The following is a 22817-nucleotide window of genomic DNA, read 5'->3' as shown; positions in this document are numbered from 1 at the left end:
AATCACACCAAAAAAAAAACCACCAAAAATATACCGGTACCTAGAGGTGAACATACACACGCCTAAAAAGGTAAACACAAATTTCCTTTTATGCTCCAACAGGTGAATATGGTATCATTAAACAATTCTTGACTAACATCACAGTGTACAAGCGGACAGTGACACAAAACGGAAGTTGCTGATCTGTCCGACGGCGATCGGCTCGTTGTTTTTCAAAAAAATATAGAATATCAACACAAAGTGTCCCATAATGGATTGTTCAGCAGCTCAAGGTAAGTGAATAACTACAATGATGTATTTTTGACCATTTAAAGCTTATTTTATGCTTTTAGCATCAACCGTCTTTTTAAAATAACTCCTGATCATGAAGAGGGGTCAAAATTTTGCGATTTTTCGAGTCATAAATCTTAACAAAACTCCGAAAATTCAAACATTTTCAAGATTTTTAATCGATACATAGTTGAATAATCATATTCCGCATACACACACAAAAGTTTGGTTCATTTTTTTTTATTATATTGTCACAATTGAATCTTTTCTATTCAAAGTGTACTGTCCGCCTCGTTGCCACCGTATGTTTTCATACTGTCCGATTCGTTGGTCATATTCATGATCGATATCTTAAGCAAAAGTAAGATTGAAACATGCAATTTATCCACATTCATGACCGATTTCCTAGGAAATATCAACATTTATAAAATGTTACTGATTATTACATATAAAAAGCATTGTTAATGCATGCACATGAAAATTTAATATACGTTTCTCTAGTTTGTTTTAGGAAAATGGGGCACGTAGGGGATTTTTATGGTATATTTATTCATACATTCATGTGGAACATTGTTATTTTTATCACTTAAAAACATAAATAGGGGTAATAACTTTTCATGAAAAATACAACCATGCAACAAAAGTTATTTCTAGGCCTTTTATAGCTGACTATGCGGTATGGGCTTTGCTCATTGTTGAAGGCCGTACGGTGACCTATAGTTGTTCATTTCTGTGTCATTTAATTTGTTCTCTTGTTTAGAGTTGTCTCATTGGCAATTACACCAAATCTTCTTTTTTATATTTATAAACGTTTGACACAGAAAATCAAAACAATAGTTTTTTACACCCAGTTTGCGTCTTATTTCACCAATAATCAAACAAATCTCATGGCTTGGAATTCAAGTCAAAAAGAATCAATTGAAAAGTTACGGTGTACTTGAATGGTCCATGAGTTTGTTTTCCTATTGCCTTAGTAGAGGTAAGAATACTTATATACACACATTTAACATGAAGTATGCGGTGAAGCCTTTCTTGTTAAATTTTTTATCATAACTTGCATTTATTCTGTATGAGTTATTATTCAATTCTTATATGTACAAATCATCGATTAAATAAATTAATATGAATACATTCACGTTACTTAATACATGTATTTGTAATCGCTTAGGCAGTTGCGGATCCAGGCGGTCGGGGGTCCGGGGTTGGGAACCCTAGTTACTTTTTTTTTAATCTTTCATCTGGGTATGAATTCTCTCTTAACAATTTCTGGATCCGCTCCTGAATTATATTTTTGTAAGTTTAAAAAACACGAATATCAGTGAAATTAACAAATATGGAAAATATGGGGCAAAAAATACCCGTCCCCATGTACCTACGATTACATCTATGTTATAGTATACATTATGATCGAAATGTTAAAGTCTGATCACGGATGCAAAGTAAGAGCGTATTTTCCTTTTGAAATGTCTGTGAAGAAAAGGACACGATAATTTTAAATTATTACATGGCATTTTCCATATCAACCCTGGTATCAGCCCTAGACTTCCATATCAAGCCAGAGGGCTTTAGCCCGAGGGCTTGATATGGGTCGAAGGCTGAAACCAGGGCCGATATGTAAAATGACATGTCATGATCTATTTATCACATATTTCCAAGTTTACTGGGGCTGATATGGATTTTCAAAAGCTAATATCGATTCTCAAGGGCTGATATCGATTTTCAAAGGCTGATATCGATTTCAAGGGCTGATATCAATTTTCAGGGGCTGATATGGATTTTCGGGGGCTGATATGGATATTGGAAAATAGCCAACTTTAACTTCCTGCTTTATCTGACCATGCAAAAGCATACATATCAGTTCAAAATGTGTGATAAAAATATATATAAATGCTTTGATAATTATGCTGAACGATTGATCAAATATAAATCAATGAAGTTATCAAATATTATTATGTTCTAAACATTACACGCCGTATACCATTATGGCATAAGCTGAACAAAAACGGGCGTGGGCCCCCAGGCCATCCTTATCGGTTTTAATTTCATTTAAAATTTACAGAGATTGCGAGTCAACTTGTTTTGTGTCCGCTCCTCCATTCTTGATGCAAACATTAGTGGGACCCCTTTTATTTTTATAAAATCTGGATCCGCCTCTTATTGGTCATATGCTTTAAGTAAATCTTTTATGACCATATCTAAATCTATATCTTGATTGTAACCTGCGTCATCGAAGTGAAAGAAAGTCTCGTAACCGCTATACTTCGTCATTCACTCCGTCCGTCCGTCCGTCCGTCCGTCAATTATATTTTTGATTTACTGTTTTCATTTTTTCAAAAAGTATTGGCAGCAATTGCCGCATTTCTTCAATATCAGAGTCAATGTAATTGTCATCCGATATAGAAAGATCCAAAAGTTCTCTCGACAGATCTGCATCGATATCGAAAAATGATTTATTCTTGTCTCCTTCAGTTTCCATTTCCTCGTCTGTCTGTTCCTTGAGGTCATGAGAAATATCAGATTTGCGGGGTGTTGATGTGGAGATTTTTTGTCTTTTTGCAACTGGGCTTCCAATTTTATGCGAGTTATCATTTTCAATTTCAAAAAGAGTGCTTGCTGTTTCCAAAAGATCACATGTTTTTCCTATATTAAGAGTTTCCTTATAATTGTCACTATGTATGTAATAACCATCCTTTTGTAGTTGGTTTGGTATAACACAAAAGTTTTTCGTCTGAAGAATGCATTTATTTTGAATATAAACCTTTATTTTAAGTGTTTGTTCCGGATGGCGAATTATATTGTGGTCTATTATTTCGGAAAATATTTTGCACGAAAACAAGCATGTTGTACAACTATAAGGATTACTAGTACTCATCATGTATATCTGAAAATATAAGCAAAACATTATTTAATTGATGTTCTTAAGTGCGCTGCATCACTCACTATCATCTACTGTTGTTTTAAAATAACTTTTAAACAAGAATCGTTTTCTATGTTCATTAGGCCGTAAAATTGGATCAAAACTCTAATTTTGCATTAAATTAGAAAGATCATGTCATAGGGAACATGTGTACTGAATTCACCATGCATTTATTAGAATATTATATCGGTAGAGAATCTAACAACAAGGTCCGCAAACGATGAATACGAGCAGCAGACATGAGTAAAGGTTCTGGAAGAGTGACCAATGTCCCCCTTTAATTGACACGAGATCCAAGCTGAATATATAATCTTTAAATATTTTCCATATATAATCAAAGACAGTATCTGTGTTGAATAAAGTTTAAATGTGGATAAATTGCATGTTTCAATCTTACTTTTGCTTAAGATATCGATCATGAATATGACCAACGAATCGGACAGTATGAAAACATACGGTGGCAACGAGGCGGACAGTACACTTTGAATAGAAAAGATTCAATTGTGACAATATAATAAAAAAAAATGAACCAAACTTTTGTGTGTGTATGCGGAATATGATTATTCAACTATGTATCGATTAAAAATCTTGAAAATGTTTGAATTTTCGGAGTTTTGTTAAGATTTATGACTCGAAAAATCGCAAAATTTTGACCCCTCTTCATGATCAGGAGTTATTTTAAAAAGACGGTTGATGCTAAAAGCATAAAATAAGCTTTAAATGGTCAAAAATACATCATTGTAGTTATTCACTTACCTTGAGCTGCTGAACAATCCATTATGGGACACTTTGTGTTGATATTCTATATTTTTTTGAAAAACAACGAGCCGATCGCCGTCGGACAGATCAGCAACTTCCGTTTTGTGTCACTGTCCGCTTGTACACTGTGAACATGTAATCTAGGAATACAGATAAAATCTGAAGTTTTACATTTCAGAATGTCAATAGTATTGGGAGTATTCCTGGAGGAAACTTGATTCCTGGAATTCAAATTGTGGTACAAGGCGTTGCTCCAGCCCATTCAGACGGGTGAGTATGAAACAATGATCAACAAGTGTATGTCAATGAAGAGATGTTTTAAACAGACAAAAATAGCAGACGCATATTAATGCGAACAAACACTCTTAGATTTGACATTAATAATAACCGATATTAGAGTTTGTTTTATCTGTCTTAATGTGACTTTCAGATTAAGTACAGTGAACAAAAAAGCTGTGTTTTTGCTGTGCATGTACTGGTTTTGTACCATGGATTTGTGATTGTCTTCGATAAATCGTTAATTTTCCTTTAAGAGTTTGGTGTTGAAAGCAGATCCTAAACATTTTTTGACACCAGCGATTTTGATATTGGTATTGACACCTTCCATAATTTTGGAAACTTTATGTTGATTTCGAGTCGTGGTTTTAGCTTTTTGTGTTGTTGTGTTGTGGTCACTCTTTTTCCTAATTAACTCTATAATACCAGTACATTTTTGGAAAAAATAAGCGGTACCAATATAACAAGAAAACCGTAGCAAAGTATGATGCAATCCATGTACGCATGTTTGAACTGCAAGTTTTCATACAACGGTACGGTGTATTAAGTTTTATGCTACTTGTATGTGTGCTTCGTTCCTAACTTTTGAGTCAAACTATTTACAACTAATGTTTACCGTTTTTTTTCTCGTGGTGTTCTGATATACCACTGTCTCTCACGTGAATTTCACCTTAAAACTAAATTATACGTGAAATACACGTGAACTCAGTTCATATGAGTTTTGTGTGAATCTCATATGCAACTCACGTGAATTTCACATATTTTTTTCACGTGAAATTCACGTGAATTGTTAAAATAGCGAGTTTTTCTTATCACTTGGCGTCCGTCGTCGTTGTTGTCGTCCGTCTTCCGTTAACCTTTACAAAAATCTTCTCAACTGAAACTACTGGGCCAATTTTACAATCATCATAAAGGTACATGTACCTTGTTTTAAAAATGTGTCCGACGCTGCCTGCCAACCAACATAGCCGCCATGGCAAAAAATAGAACCTAGGGGTAAATACAGTTTTTGGCTTTTATCTCTGAAACTTAAAGCATCTAAAGTAAATCTGACATGGGATCAAAATATTTATCAGGTTGAGATCGTTGTTCCCTGAAATTTTAATTTTAATCAGACAACCTGTGGGTTGCTGCCCCTGAATTGTAATTTTAAGGAAATTTTGCAGTCTTTGGTTATTATCTTGAATATTATCATAGATAGAGATAAACTGTAAACAGCAATAATATGTTAAGAAAAGTAAGATCTACAAATAAGTCTATTGACTTTTTCACCAGTTATTGTCGTAAATGTTTGTGTTCTTTAACAAATATCAATTCCTAAAACTTCTGAAACAAATTTAACCGAACTTGGCCAGAATTGTCAAGGCTATCTTGTTTAAAATATGTGTCCGATGACCCCTCCTGCCAACCAACATGGCCAACATGACAAAAATTAGAATATAGGGTTAAAATACACTTTTGGCATATATCATTGAAACTAAAGCAAAAGTATAGTGGTTGCATTATTTCATGCATCAATTGTAACAAAATATATCACGAAATCTAACGAGCCTCTAGTTAAGTTGTAAAAGCTCACGTAAAGTTCATGTGAACAACATGAAAATATCCACGAGAGTTTCACCTAAATATACAGTATTAGGTCAATGCCAGGAAAATATAAACTTTTTTGTATGAGGCTGAGAAACTGGGGAAGGGCGAGGTTTTACCGAGCCCTTCCACAGTTTTGCGCCGAGTATAACAAAAGTTTATATTTTTATAATATTGACCTAATATTGTTTTCATACTGCAACTTAAATTAATACATTGATAGCTTTTTAAATCGTAACACAAATGTCAAACTTATTTTCATCCCTTAATGGACCCCCGATTGTGGAGAAAGTGTTCCATGATGAAATTGACATTATACAAAATATAGCTATGTTACTATATTTAGGAAATAAACACAACTAGTTGCAGTATAAAAGCTCGTTTGAGGTGAATCTAACGTGACATTTTTCACGTGAATTAAAATTTATATGAAATTCATGTGAGCATGTTTTGCCTGTGTACATTTTCATACAGCAACTTTATAAACAGCGCATACTGACTAGTCTTTCTTTAAATTTGTAAAGAATTAGAATATAGAAAAATACATGTAATGTATACTTTCATAACAACCGGTAGATACTTACAAACTGTACTGTAATAGATCATTTCATTTCCTTATACTAAATTCTAGGAATTATCTGGAAAAAAACCTTTTATAACTAAAATATGCCTTAGTTTCTTTTTCCCTCTATGTGTTTTGTGTATCTATACTGTACACCAGTTACGTTTCAGTTAGAACAAAAATATGTTAAAAAAAATGAAAAAAACTAAGATGGGTAGGTCGCTCTTTTACACTGCTGTAAAGGTATATTAGTTTTTTAATTCCACCAAACTCGTAGAACAAAAAATGAAAACGTTACCAAAAGTTGGACAATAGATATAATAAGATGTCGTAAGAGTGGCCACGAGACAACGCTCCATCCAAGTCATAATTTGTAATAGCAAATCGTTAGTCTAAAGGTCAAAGTACGCCGTTCAAAACAGTGCCTCGGCTCACACCGAACAGCAAGCTATAAAGGGCCCCAAAAATGACTGTCTAATGTAAAAACATTCAAACGAAAAAACCAACAGTCTAATCTATATTTAAAAAAAACCCCGAGAACCGAGAAACACTTACGAACCTGTACCACATCAACAAATGACAACTACTGAACATCAGATTCATGACTTAGGACAGGTCAAAGAAAACTATGCCCAGAGTCAAAGGCTAGATATTTGTGTGTATAGTTGTACTTCCACTACATATTTTTCGAAAGCAAATAAATATATAGTTATCTGTTTATTCATCTATGAATCCGTAAACATATCTTCTGGACTGAAAAATTCACTTTCCATCGCTTAATTGGAACGAAACTAATATAGACGAAGGGTAAAGGAAAGGGGAAGAAGCCTATCGATTTTGAAGTTAATAGGTCGTCTTTACTAAAAAAATGTGTATTTCCGTTAAAATCTTGGTTTCCCGTGTTTTATCAGAAAAGGAAAAGTCTTTATTTTGGGATGAAAAAGACAATGTTCAAAGTCGTTGAACCTGTTTGATAACAAAGATATATATATTTTTAAACATTGGTTTAATATCACCTTATAGATGGATGATGCAAGTAGATAAAAAAAACTATCCATTTTAAGGTGAGCTGTCTAGGTCATATCAGAAGCCTTTCGATTTCAAGGCCATTAGATCAAAAGTCAATACACTGATCAAACTTCTTCATTATCTTAATAAGAATTTAGAATGTCTGAAGTATGGCTTGAAGCTTTTCGGGAATTATGCTAATGGGGTTGTGGTACAAGATATGACGGCTAAAACAAGGGCCTCAAAATATTGTGGTTTTTTTTGTATTTCCAAGGGAATGGGAGAAGCATTTATAACACATGACAGTTGAAATTTCATCCGCATCTTTGTTTCTAGATAAAATCTTTTGAAATACAACTTTTATCTAGACAAATATGATGCCTTGGCTTCGCCGCATGCATGAATATAGTTCAGCTAGAAGTTATTCTGAAGTATGATTTGAAATGGATGCGTCTATATTTTTTTGATATCCTTCACCATAGCTTTGTTTTATTCCTTAATGTATGACAATTTAGTTGTTAAAAACCTTTCAAACTTCGTAACTTAATTTTGCAAAATTAAAAGTGTAGGGGGTAATACAAAACATGAAACATCAAGATATTGTGGCAATTTTAAAGATTACTAAATCAAATTTTGACAAATTACACATCCTCAGTATAAAGTTCAAAGTTCTTTATTTTCCAATTAAGGGCCCCTGATGAAACATAATGACAACAATACACAATTACATTCTCATTCATAACATAAAGATAAAATGAAGATAAAATTAAAATTAAAATTCTCATAAAGAGGACTGAGATAATATCATAGAATATATATAATCACATAGAATATATATTTCACATAGAATATCACAACATAAAACAATTTTTATTGTTATTATTTATATAAGATATTTTAGTTCTTTCAAAGTTTCATATCTTTCATTTTAGTGCCATGCCAGAGTGGCAATAAAAATAGTTTAATAATTTAATAATTCCATCATACAGTTTGCTAACAGAGGTTCACCTTGTCTCTTATCCACAAAAGCAAGTTGAAGGAATAAATAATACAAGTCACTATAATGGAAAAGAGACCAAGGGCAAATGCACTTGGACATGTTAGCAAGTGTGATGTTAGATACCGTCTTAACCTCCTCGTGACTTGTGCACAAAAGTATTTTTTTCCCTTCACTTTAATTCAAAATTCACCAAGTGATGATATTAAAAGGTTTAGGCATCCAAAAACAGTATATAATTATATTTACAAATGCATATGTATACATATTCAACACTCTAGCATAGCAGTAGCAGGTGCAAGTGAAGTCCCACTTCTCCCTAATGAGTATGTTCATGTTTATGTACTAACAACCTGTATAATTATAAAGTTTCTAGCTTGAACACTGAAGTAGGAGTTTGCCGCCGAACAAACCACATACAAACAACCAACCCCGCATTTTATTAAAAAATTACAAAGTTTAACATTCTACATTTTGTGGAAAATTTTAAAAAGATCCTAAACCTTTTCGTAAATGTGCTTACACCCTGCATTCTACAAATGTTCTAGCTTGAAAAGGGTATAGGAGTAGTCAGCTGGACAACATACAAAATGTGTGTTAGACAACTCTATGTGGGATGGACGATTGAATAGGGAAAAATGTGTCCCTCGACGTTTTTTTGCTGAGGCATAACTTGAAAAATCAGCAATGTATGTATTAGTTAGCCAGGAACAGAATAACCCCTGCCAATAGTTTTATGGTGAATGAAACCTCTTTAATAAGACCTTTATTTTATTCTTAGCAATATTGTTATAGCCATGTGTCCTGCTATCTCTCAGTAAATACTAGTACTTAGTATTTAGCTACAAGGGAAAGCTGCCTGCACTTGTGGGCATTTTTTCAGTTTATTATTTGTTTCATGCATTTTAGGTTTTCAATCAATTTGTCAAGTAAAATTAGTGACAGTCGACGTGATATAGCGCTGCACTTTAATCCAAGGTTTAATCAACGCTGTGTTGTTAGAAATTCGCTGAAAAACAATGCCTGGGCTGAAGAGGAAAAAAATAATGGAATGCCGTTTAGAAAAGAGGCCCCCTTTGAAATCGTTATCGTAACTGATTTATATTGTTATAACGTAAGTATATAAAATTTAAAAAAAAAAACGTCTTGCGTTAAAAATAACAATGATGATCTATACGTAGTCTTACATTCTGTATAATTCACCCAAAAGGCAAATATAAAATGGAATTATAAGAAGAATCAACTATAACATATAGAATAAAAGATTTACCAACACAAAATAAAAATACATGTGCAACAAAAATAAAAAGAGTAGGTCATGATATTGGTTACATTGTATTATCAAAATCAGTTGTGGAAAATGAATTTTTGATATCAGTGATGGTACCAGCTATTGGTGTTTGGTAAGCAGAAGAGAGATACAAGTAGTTGAATAGGAAGGTTCAATAAAAAAGGAGTATAATGAGTCTTTAAAAATTTTCCTCCTCAGCCACTGAAATCGCATGCCCAAATTAAACCAAAGATTTCTATATTTATGTCTTATATATAAACCATGGAAATATCCTACTTGTGTTGTTCGGACTTCCTATATTAACAGCGTATATAATCAATGGAAATATCATACTAGTGTTGTTCTAATTCTAGCAGCGTATATAATCCATAGGAAAATCTTGCTGGTGATGTTCTAATTCTAGCAGCGTATATAATCCATGCGAATATCCTGCAAGAGTTGTTCTAATTCTAGCAGCGTATATAATCCATAGGAAAATCTTGCTGGTGATGTTCTAATTCTAGCAGCGTATATAATCCATGCGAATATCCTGCAAGAGTTGTTCTAATTCTAGCAGCGTATATAATCCATGGGAAAATCCTGCTGGTGATGTTCTAATTCTAGCAGCGTATATAATTCCTGGGAATATACTGCAAGAGTTGTTCTAATTCTAGTAGCGTATATAATCCATGGAAATATCATCATAGTGTTGTATTAATTCTAGCAGCGTATAAAATCAACGGAAATATCATCATTGTGTTGTTCTAATTCTAGCAGCGTATATAATCCATGTGAACATCCTCCTGGTGTTATTATAATTCTAGCAGCGTATATAATCCATGGAAATATCTTGCAAGACGGTTGTTCTAATTCTAGCAGCGTATATAATCCATGAAAATATCATCCTAATGTTGTTTTAATTCTAGCAGCGTACATAATCAATGAGAAAATGCTGCTGGTGTTGTTCTAATTCTAGCAGCATATATAATCCATGGGAGTATCCTGCTCCTGTTTTTCCAATATTAGCAGCGTATATAACCCATGGTAATATCCTTCTAGAGATGTTGTATTTTGTGCTGATTAGATTGCATATATGTATACATTAATGATTTGTATTGTACAATAATGCATTACATGCTCATATTTTACCCATAAAAAGGTACGTTTCCGACATTTATACCGAATGAGGTCCATTAATGTTGAGGGCCTACATATAGTTTTATGTGTGTATAATCCACGAACTATGGTAACTTATAATATTTAAATAGGGGAAAAAAAACCAAAAAAGATAACAATTCTAATTTAATTTAAAAAGTAAAAATACCGAGCTCCAAGACTGCAAGGAAATTTCAAAACAGAATTAAAGTCCTTTGTCAAATGGCAAAACCAAAAGCTCAATCACATCAACATGATCAAACGAATGGAAAACAACTGTCGCATACTATTACTGTTGTCATTGTTTATAAGGAGAAGCCTTCGTACGTTATAAAACTTGTCTCTAGTAGCATATACTACTAGTATAGGGGATGTTTAACGTAACGACCTTGACTACCCATGAGGCGATTTTTTCCCCGTATTATTGATCAAATGCAATAAATATAAACTAGACTAAAGATACAGGAATGTATAATTATGAATTTCTTTAGATTTCAGTTAACAAACGAGACTTCTGCAGATTTAAACACAGACATCCTCTGACAGGCGTTAATACCTATTGGGTTGAAGGAATTGTGAAAATAACGTCCATCAAATTTCTAGAAATACAAACGGTATGTATTACTTTGTTAGATAACTGAAAAATGTCCAGTAAGTCAACATCATATTTACTGGCACAACTTTTTTTTTGAATTTTGGGTCCTCAATGCTCTTCAACATTGTATTTGTTTTGGCTTTTTAACAATTATGATCTGAGCGTCACTGATGAGTCTTTTATGGAGACGAAACGCGCGTCTGGCGTATCAAATTATATGCCTGGTACCTTTGATAACTATCTACACCACTGGGTAGATGGCAATGCTGGTGGAAGTTTCGTCCCCGAGGACGAGTACATTTACTGTTTGCAAAAGTATGAATTATTCGAAATACTAAGGATTTTCTTATCCCAGGCCGTACCTTGAACTATAATGGTTTACTTTTATAGATTGTTATTTGGATGGAGAGTTGTCTCATTGACTCTCATACCACATCTTCCCGGCTATATCTATAGATAACCTTAGCCGTATTTGGCACAACGAAATCGTATAGTAGGCTATGAAAGTTCTGAAATGACAAAATATGCAGCAATCAAAAGTTAAAAGCAACGGTATGGTTTATGTGCTATAACAACAAACGAATAACCAAAATGAGACAGACAGACATGTTTGATGTATTTAGTAAAGTTGTCTAAGTTCTAAATAATTTTATGTTTTTTTATTAAGTTAAGTTAACTTTGTCAAGTTTATTACCACGACGATAATTTTTAGATAGAACAACATTATTTAATGATTTCAATACACATTTATATCAAATCTATGAAAAATGAAAAAAGTCCGGTTAACCGTTTAGCGTTTTTAGTGATCGATATTCGGTCCTTCCGACGGTACGGTTAACCGTTGACAACACTAGTATATTTACTGTTTATTTCTTATATATATGCAAAAATGAGGATTGTTGATTGATTGATGCTAAAGCTATTGGAAAATAATATTTTAAAGTTATATAGAATTGTTGAAGATAAAATGAAAACATCTTCATTGTTCCCAAACTTATGACGAAAATGGTATCGGGCAATATAAGGACATTTTGCTCATATTTCCATAGAATTTCTGTTCTATTTCTTCAATCGTTCATGCTTTGTGTATTTTTACCGTACAGTAGTTTTCTATCACAACACAAGAGTGTCGCATTGCGAATCTTAGAGAAGTTAAATATAATTATACAATGTTCTTTGTTTAAATACAAATATACACACAAAAGAAATGTCAATGTGATATGTTTTGTGGACGCGCTCAATGAACTAAAATTATACGTTAATGAAATTCAGCATTATAAGCAATGGAAGTTTAAAAAGTTTTATTTCGTTGTAAGTTGTTAACAATAAGTTATTATTTTTTTTTATATATTTGCTGTTGGAATTATTTATTCAATGTTTTACGTTCCTTTTTAATCTAAATTTTAATAGTCTGTTTTTATTCAAATCCTTATTGATTCATTTTGATTTTTATGCCTTTTTACGTGTATGTTGACCATTGATCTTATAAGGTACAATGTCCTCAAAACATGTAAAATATAGGCTCCATTATATCACCTAGACCTTGATGTAAAGTCTAGTCCAATCATTTTAACCAAAAGATCTTATTTTCTATTCCTCAGTTTCTATTTGCTTTGTCTGTCTCCTAAATTCCGAGATTTGAACATCGGCGCACTACTGTTGCCTTAATAGACTTGATGTCAATGATTATATACATTTATAACCGGTTGTTTTATGGAACAAATGAGTGTTTAATGAAAGACATACCCATACCATTTATTATATAATAAGTGAATATTTATAATAAACTTTTTATTTCAGCCTAGTTGTGGTGTTCATCCAGCCGTAACAAACCGCCATGTCGCACAGCCAGCCAGGCCAATTTTAAATCCAGTAAGTTCATTCATTGTTTCCTCTTCCAATATCTTGATTACCTGCGTTTTTGAAGTAAGTCGTATATCTATTACTTTTACATATAGTTTAAACAATTTCCATATCATAAGTTTTAGTCTAGGTTAAGCATTTATTTGTCTTTAGGCAGTTTATAATAAGTTTCTGTCAACAAGTTATTTTCACATGTTCTTGAAACAAATGAACAGATAACATAGTGTATTAAACTAAAGTTGAGTTAATGTCAAAACTCCACTTAGGCTATGCTAGATTGATTTGAGAGATTTTTACTGTTCTGTATACCCCTTTTTCGTTTTGACGCTACCTAATGTTAATATACTAAATTTTCATTTCAGCCTGGTTGTAGTGCACATCCAGCAGTGATGACTCACCATGTTACACAGCCAACAAAGCCAATATTTAATCCAGTAAGTTTGTCCATATTTTTTAGTTTCAAACGTATACCTAATGAAGGTTACAGTTATCCCAAAGACGCAGGTATATTTTGTACTGAAATCGGTTCACTACGTTCGCAAATAAACGAATTGTATGGGACTGTTATACAAGTGATATGGTTAGGTAGCTATAAAACCAGGGTTAATACCTGTACCAAGTCAGGAATATGACAGTTGTTATCCATTCGTTTAAAGTGATTGAGCTTATGATTTTTTCATTTGATAAGGGACTTTCCATTTCGAATTTTCCTCGGAGTTCTCTGTAACTTTGTTATTTTATTTTTTACATTGGTGTTGTCGTATGAGATCACTATTAAATATATTTCCAGACAGAACTATCATTTTGATATGAAATTAATGTTATCAATGATTCTTTTAAGCTTGTTATCATTCTTTACTAGCGATAAGTTCCATGAATTCTGGTAGTTTTCAGACATTTTCCATTATTGCATACAGTCTATCCAGAAATGAATTTCCACAACTCTGTATTTTCTAATAAGATAAATAGTAATTACCGAACACCCTTACAATTTTCAAAACATGTCACGTCCGAATTGACCGCATGCTAAGTGGTGTTGTGGAAGGATTATATTTCCATGTTACTTTGAAATTCCAAATGAAAATGAGTCTCTAAGGAGATGTTATCGCTATCTTAACTTTTTTGCATTAATTTGAAACAATGCAGCAAAAATACTTGTGTTGAATTGAAATTTTGTGGGCCAAAATCTTTTCATATTGATGATTTTTGCTTGATCATTTCAATATGTATAAAAGTAAATGAATTGCAGTTTGAAAGGTAATACCCAAACATGAAAAAATAGAAGTCCTTGGTTTTTACTCATTTGTAGATTATACCAATTGCTTATAATATTTGTTTTGTACACTTCCTCTCTATCTTCTACAGTTCCTTATAAAAAGATACCACAACGCGTGAATCAAAATCAACATTTAAGAACAATAATTCCTATGAGGACTGACTATTTTTTGTCTGTTCTGACCTATTTGTAGATCTTTTTAAATTTACTGATAATTAAGATTGTAAATAAAGGCAACAGTAGTATACCGGTGTGCAAGATGCCGTTCAAGAGTCAAGAAGCGATTAAGAGAAAACTAATTAGGGCTACAAACCATAACCAAGAGAAACACATCAACTATAAGAAGAAAACAAAGAAATAACAGTAATACCGAAGTGCAACAAAAACAAACGCCAACACACATAGAAACGAACTACATAGTATTTAATAAAATCTGCCATATTCCATATTGCCTTGTACATAAAACTTTTTTTTTCTTTTAGTAATTTTGGTCAGCCAAATTCATGCTGAAATAAGATGATTTTGGTGGATTATCAAATTTACATGACATACAATTATATTGTTTCCAAGTAAAATGTAACTGAAGTTTAACAATGGTTTAGATCATCTTTAATTTTATTCAACTCCAAGAACTAAAATTAAAGCAGAATGAACAGGACCATTACTAAATAGGTGTTTTATTTGCAGGCTGTACCATTGACAACAGGAATATCTGGGGGATTATATCATGGTAAAATGATTTTCATATCTGGAGTTCCTGCAGGTACAAACAGGTATTTGAATGAAGAAGAAAAAAGAGATCAAATATAAGAAAAAGACAGTTTTTTTTTCACTTAAACTATATCTTCACGAAAATCCGTTCACAGAGTTTTGATAAAATCAATATTATAGTTGTAAATATTACAGGGTCAAAGGGCTCGTTGTAGATTTTATATTGCTGAACATTGTTGCTTTCGTCTGGGTTTTTTTTCTGGCCAAACTAAAGGAATCGACTGATGATTTCAGTTATTTTGATCTATTTCTTGTATAGCTGATATATAACCAAAGACGATGAAAAGGGATTAAATCGTGATTAAAAGGGCATTCAATCAGTTAAAAAGTCAATTAATGATTTTTTTTCCATGCTTTCTTTATTTGTAGCGTTTGTTTATCTGATACATTGCCATTTTATGACTTTTACTCCTATAAGTAGTCTTCTTGTAGTTTTGGTTCAAATAGACATTATATTATATTGATACTTTAGTCTTAGATACATATTTTTTCATCAGTTGTTATTGGTGCCGAAATAATTGTAGCTTTCAGTAATACTAAAACGTGACATAACACCCACAACTGTAAATAAATGTATGAACTATAGTATTTCTTTTCAGATTTACTTTTTATCTTCAAGAAGGATCTTTACATAATGCAGATGTGGGGATGGTGTTCGATGTCAGATTTAATTTTGGTTCGTGTGTTGAAGCAGTGATTCGTAATCATAGATCACGTGGTACTTGGGGACAAGAAGAACATACTATTCCATACTTCCCATTTGTAAGAAATGTTCCATTTGAGATTATTATCCTTTCTGAGAGTACAGGCTTCAAGGTAAGATCAGATGACAGTTATACAGGTTTGTATCTCTACTTATCAAATAAATTAATAATGATAATTATCAAAACTGGTTAGTTATATAATACAAGTTGGTTTTTGTTCACGCGATGTCTTTAAAAGGATTATTTGTTTGTGACCTATTCTTCGCATTAGTTGGTAAACTCAAAATCAACGGACAGAACTACTTCATACCATAAGTATAACTGTGCAAAGCATAATTGTACTTTTGATGATTCTTTTTTATTAACGAGATTAAAACACAATAAGCCTAACACGCAGACACAATTGACTGGAATGAAAAAGGTAAATTAAGACATTCAGCATATTCCCATATGATTTGAGAAGATGAGAAAGATGGAGTTTTTAACTTTGAAAACAAAAACTTCTGGTGCACGACCAGATGCGATTTATTTCTGTCGAAAATAATGTCACCTTACATCATACTTGAAATGTTCAACTGCTTGCAATAATAAGTTTGGGTAGTTAAAATTGTTCAGTAAGCTTGCTACTAGATACAATTATTTAGGAACTCGCTGCACGCAGTTGTAGTGCACCATTTAATTGATCCAACCACAAATGACTTACACAAAACGCTTTGCAAAGTTTGAGAATGCATATTTGTTAACCAGTATGAGTCTTTGTAAGCTTACTGTGTAACACATCTTTGCCTTTTAAAAAAGTATATTTTGCATGCATTTTTATGTTTGTTAAAGAATGCAGGCAGAATTATAATAGGAGTCTGTATTAATGAAAAATTATGGCACGTTTTGAATATGATCTATACCGTACGGATCAATGTTGTTCAAAGATTCCTCCAGCTTAGTTTGAATCAAACATTTCACAAATCAAAAGCGCTAACCGTCACCATATAAAGATATATTCCTAACATAATATATTGTTCGGGTAATGTTTGGTTCTGCATTCTTGACTACTGTGTTAAATGCAAATATAAACATTTATCTATATTTATGTTTTTAAACAGGTAGCAGTAAACAATCAACATTTTCTAGAGTTCCGACATCGACTTATGCCACTTGCCAGATTCAATATGCTACATATAACTGGAGATGTTACCGTTAAAGAAGTCAGATTTCAATGAACATTTTATAAGAAACTTCAGCTGCCATTTTTAATGAAATGAAATAATTTATGTTTATGTTTTATATTAAAGATTCTCTATTTGTTGCAATATTGAAGATACAGATTGTTTTCTGGTCCATATACTAGTACACCAAAGGCGTTCACGTATTATTTGGTATATCTTGTCGACTATCGTTATCTTACAGTTTACCCGACCATGGCATGGGACATTATGTTAATAAAATGCGTCCCTGATCCGACTGAAAAAACATGTTTGATATAACAGGAAATTGGAAATATCAGGAGTTCAAGAATATTCGAAATATATCAAACTTTTATATATACAAGAAAAAGTTACTGAACGTAATGCATTCATATTTAGTTTTTAAACTGAGGCATCTGTATTTTGAGTACAAAACCTTCATGTAGATCTTATTTCATTGATGAACCATTTAATGGCACACACCTGTCCATTTTTGTATATGGATAAAATTGAGAAAGGAAATGGGGAATGTGTCAAAGCGACAACAAACCGACCATAAAGCAGACAACAGTCGAATGCCACCAATGGGTCTGCAATGTAGCGAGAATTCCCGCACCCGTAGGTGTCCTTCAGCTGGCCCCTAAAATATGTATACTAGTAAAGTGATAATGGACGTCATTCTAAACTCCGAATTATACACAAGAAACTAAAATTAAAAATCATACAAGACTAACAAAGGCCAGAGGCTCCTGACTTGGGACAGACGCAAAATTGCGGCGGGGTTAAACATGTTAATGAGATCTCAACCCTCCCCCTATACCTCTAGCTAATGTAGAAAAGTAAACGCATAACAATACTCACATTTAAATTCAGTTCAAGAGAAGTCCGAGTCCGATGTCAAAAGATGTAACAAACGAAAATAAATAAAATGACAACAATACATATATAACAACAGACTACTAGCAGTTAACTGACATGCCAGCTCCAGACCTCAATTGAACTGATTGATGCATTGGTACAAGTTTTAGCATCCCTAACCAATCTAATTAAAATTAGTTCTCCGCACTTGCTCCTCGTTAATATGTCGCGCGACATATAAACAACACAGAGCAAGTGTGAAGAACTATTTTAATTAGATTGATTCCTAAGGGACGACATCAAAAGTTCAATGTAGGATAAAAAAACTTAATTCATTTAGTTTTTTCACTGACCCCCTACCCCCCTTCTTATCTCAATTTGGGAAAAATTGATTGACCAATAAGGATATATATAAAATTTCTTATCTCAATTTGGGAAAAATTGATTGACCAATAAGGATATATATAAAATTGATGTCAATTAAACAAAACTTCAGTCTTGTAGCAATTTTTCCCCCGCCTTTGGATGTAGGTTGCATATCTAGTCGGGGTGGATTTTGAAATATGATGACAAAAACTTTTTGTTTATTGACTGGAAACCACTGTTTGATTAAATAACGAAGACTGTGAGTGCCTGGGACATTTTATTTGGTTTGATTTCTGCAAGTTTCTGCCTTCAGTTGATAAAATTGAACGGTAATATTGTTAAAGTTTTAATAATAAAGTGATTATTGAATGACCAAAATATTAATGTTAAGTAATAGTGTCGATTGGTTCTAAATATTGTTCATCATTATATCATACTTTTTTCTCTCTCACTCTTGCCTACTCTTCTCGGAGAACGATGAATTCGTTCCTTTAATGCAATATATAACGTTACCATTGAATTTGCGATTTGGCTGGATTATTTTAACTGTTTAAGAAAATCACAGCTGCCTATTCAGTGAGCCAAAACATTGGATAATTTAGATCCTATTGAAAAGGTAGAGGGTGGTACGATGACGTGTTACAACGATTTGTGGATTGTGAGTAACCCAACATATCGGGTTGCTATTAGTGTCGCAAAGCGTTTTCAGTATTTCAGATGCAAAAGTTGTTGTTTTATAAACGTTTGATTGATTTGTGTATAGTTGTATACAAAAAAAAAATCAATCACAAAAATATTGAACTCCGAGGAAAATTTAAAGGGAAAGTTCTTAATCAAATGGCAAAATCAAAAACTCAAACACATCAAACGAATAAATAACAACTGTCATATTCTCAAATTGGTACAGGCAGTTTCTTATGTTTCTTACGATATCACAGTAGCATGGGTTCGAATCCCGGCGAGGGAAGAACCAAAAATTTGCGAAAGCAAATTTACAGATCTAACATTGTTGGGTTGATGTTTAGACGAGTTGTATTTATATAAAATTATCTACACACACACACACACACACAAGTCTGAAGTGAAAACAACGTTCAAACCCATGATTGCGTTGTATAAAAAAATACAATTTTTAAACATGTGCATGTAAACTAAAATTTCGTTGTAGAGGGGTCTAAATACAGTACAAACAATATTTCCCGGCTGACTACCATTGACGATTACCAAATAAATTGATCACAAGATGTAACAAATATATATTGAACATGTAAAATCAACTCGTCTACTATCGTAAAATCGGTTATCTTCAATATATTTGATGACAACTGACGATTTTAAATATTGGGTATTGGAATTATACCAAGCAGTGCCGATAGTTTTTATTATTTACAACAAAATAGCAGTTATAGATAGGCATAGTAGTGAGTAGTTGTATAGCAATAGTTGTATATTCTCAGAGATAATTGATACTTATTCCACATTCTATATTTACAGGACAAGCAGTATAAGTGTCTGAAATGCCCGAAGAGATTTGCCCGCAAGAAGGACATGAAGGCCCACTTAAAAGCTAAACATACTGCTGATCATTTTAAATGTGAACAATGTGAGAAAGTATACAAATATGAGCAAGGCCTCCGGGCACATATTCAAAGTGTTCATGTGGGAAAACACTTTGCCTGTTTTATGTGCAGTAAGACATTTAGCTTTCAGCCCAACTACTTAAGGCACTTGAAGCAGAAACATCTATGAAGTTCTCTGGCGACTGAACATAAAAAAGATTCAATAAAAACTCACATTCTACATATCTTATAGTTTTTATAGGATTTTATGCCACGCACATTTACCAAATATACATATAACTTTTCACATTGAAAAACAGCAGAAACAAAACTCTGATTCTTCATACTTTATAGTTTTTATAGGATTTTGTGCCACGCACATTTACCAAATATCCATATAACTTTTCACATTGAAAAACAGCTTTTAGTATAAATGCAACGAATGCACTTACACATTAAAATAAATACTAAGACTAAGAGCATTGCACACCGAACTTCATTTAAAACTGAAACTGGACTTGTACCTAATTGGTATGGCCACACATTAATTCAATACACATTTTCGTTATATGTCAAATAGTTCATCATCCATGATGCCAGATCGTCTATGTGCCAATATTTTTTCCTCGTTGAATTTATGAAACGAGCGTGCTCCTTCTGCCCCTCTTGCTGTCTGACCAATATCAGATATTTTGCCGCTTTTTCTCTTTGGAACTTTAGTCTTTCGTTTTTCTGTGTCAAATTGATGTGACCTACAAATACATGGTTTCCATTAACTAATTATTTTATGTATAAATAATCATCATTAACAGCTTTATGTCTTTTTTATTTAGCTTGTCATAAACCTGACTTGAGCAATACAACTTGTGGAGTATTTGATCAAATAAAAATTAAAGACGTCTCTTTTATCATAAATATTAGTGCTGGGATGACCACTATTGTCTAATTTGAGATACATGTTAAAAAAAATATGCGGAACAAGCTATTTATGTTGTATCTATTATCTCGAGCTTTGGTGGATATATTGAAGATGCATTTTTACCAAAAGTGGTTCATGGACAATACTTAATCAAATTATGTGCATGTGAAATGGTTAGCTGCATACACTTATTTACCTTAGAATATAGTTCGAGGTAAAGTAGCATCTTCTGTAGCATCTTTGTCACCAGTCTGTTGAAAGTTCATCTCATCATCAAGGGGTTGTACTTGGTACACCCTTACTCTCTCTGAAGTTCGCATGTAAAATTTTCTAAAACAACAATTAAATAAATAACTAAAGGTGTATTTGGGCAGATAAATAGTAAATTGAATCTTTATTTCAAAAGGTATTCCAGGACTTGATATTTGGAGGAAAAAAACCTTTAGAATTGTAGAAAAATTCTTTACATGTTATTATCACTTATATATGGTGCTATTTATTTTTATCTATCAGTAATTTAGTAAAATTTATATAAAACAAATATTTACCTATTGGGGTCGAGTCTCTGTTTGTACAGGTAAACAGCAGCACCAAGTGCGGTTGGGATATCATCAGCCCTCAGAACACCTGTCCCCTTTGGGTCATAATCCTAAAGTAGTTAAAAGATACATGAGATATGTACACATTTACTTATTTTGCTATTGTTGAAGTATATATACAATTGAATGATCATATATTAACCTGAACATTAAGAATTAGAAAATATAGGCAATATTAAGAAAAATCTTTCATCCTTTCAAATAGTATACCTAATATATTTTGAACATTGTCAATAAGCATTTTTAAAGGAAGAATACCCTGTTAATGTTAAAAAGAGTGAAATACACCCCTCTACACCTACCACATTTTTTCAAGGTGTAATAGAAAACATACAGCAACTAAGATTACTAAACTATTCCTTCGTTAACATTTATTTATTTTAACTGTTTTATATTGATTTGCGTAGTACCTGAAATCCAGAGAAAAACGTCTCGGAATCCAAGCTGGTTATGGCTCTCTGATTATAAGTCTGAAGGGTTGTCATAGAATAGCTGAATTCTACGATCAACATTGGACAAAATCCCTTCAAACTGTGCAATGGGTAATCCAGCAATGTAAGCACCCTGTGGTGGAAAATGGCCAGTTCTTAAAAATGGAAGCAGATAAGATCTGATATCCAACATTTTCTGTAATCTTGTATCTACTGATATTCCAGCATCGTCGATTGCACTGTACCAATTTCGAATGAGTGAACACCAGTTGGCTTCTCTTACGTCTCCGTTGATTTCCATAACTTTCTCTACCTTCTCACTAAAAGTAGCTTGAGCAAAACTGTTTTTTTTGTCTGTCTCTCAATTCTTTTGCGACTTCAATTGATAACCCTGCTTTATTATTCACAGAGTCTTCTGCAACTTTCCACCAAGAACTCGGGTTGATACCCATACCGGACATTCCCTTTGAGCAACATCTACTCCGGTTATTTACAAAGATGTGATGGGGATCTATTATTGGCTGTATCCATTTTCCATCAACGAGAGCAGGTTGTGCATACCACGTAGAAATTGTAAACAGTGTACCTTTGTCTGTCTTTATATTCCAAGGTCCATTGAATGGATTACTGTCACACCATACGTCAAATGATTCTCTGAACTTTAGCTGAGCATATGCTACATTAATGGCATCTATTGGCCAGCGCTTGATGTGGTTTTGTACCATTTTTTTCAAATTTAGTGGACTTTTTGCTGTTTTTTCAAGGCTGTCACCATTCCCATACCATTTGGAAACAATATTGACTAGTTCAGGCTTTAGAGCAGATTTTTTTGTACTTTGCTTTGTCCAATAAGTTAATCAAAATCTTCATTTCTGGGGCTGTAAATGATGTATT

At 32.9% G+C, this 22817-nt stretch overlaps 1 protein-coding gene across 1 annotated transcript in view; it reads left to right on the top strand.

Annotated features, from left to right (window-relative positions):
* Window positions 1-17312, top strand: part of LOC143066238 (uncharacterized) — a 36464-nt gene extending 19152 nt beyond the window's left edge. The window contains exons 11-18 of the mRNA XM_076239230.1: window positions 4125-4216; window positions 9286-9490; window positions 11293-11415; window positions 13197-13268; window positions 13622-13693; window positions 15223-15308; window positions 15906-16122; window positions 17111-17312. Coding sequence (XP_076095345.1) covers window positions 4125-4216; window positions 9286-9490; window positions 11293-11415; window positions 13197-13268; window positions 13622-13693; window positions 15223-15308; window positions 15906-16122; window positions 17111-17227 — 984 coding nt within the window. The 3' untranslated portion in view covers window positions 17228-17312. The remainder of the gene's footprint in view (window positions 1-4124; window positions 4217-9285; window positions 9491-11292; window positions 11416-13196; window positions 13269-13621; window positions 13694-15222; window positions 15309-15905; window positions 16123-17110) is intronic.
* Window positions 17313-22817: the final 5505 nt, after the last annotated feature.

This window comes from Mytilus galloprovincialis, chromosome 3 (assembly GCF_965363235.1).
Source record: "Mytilus galloprovincialis chromosome 3, xbMytGall1.hap1.1, whole genome shotgun sequence".
In the NCBI taxonomy this organism is placed as follows: domain Eukaryota; kingdom Metazoa; phylum Mollusca; class Bivalvia; order Mytilida; family Mytilidae; genus Mytilus; species Mytilus galloprovincialis.
The sequence above is the reverse complement of the archived record's forward strand: the minus strand, read 5'-3'. Positions and strand labels throughout refer to the sequence as shown.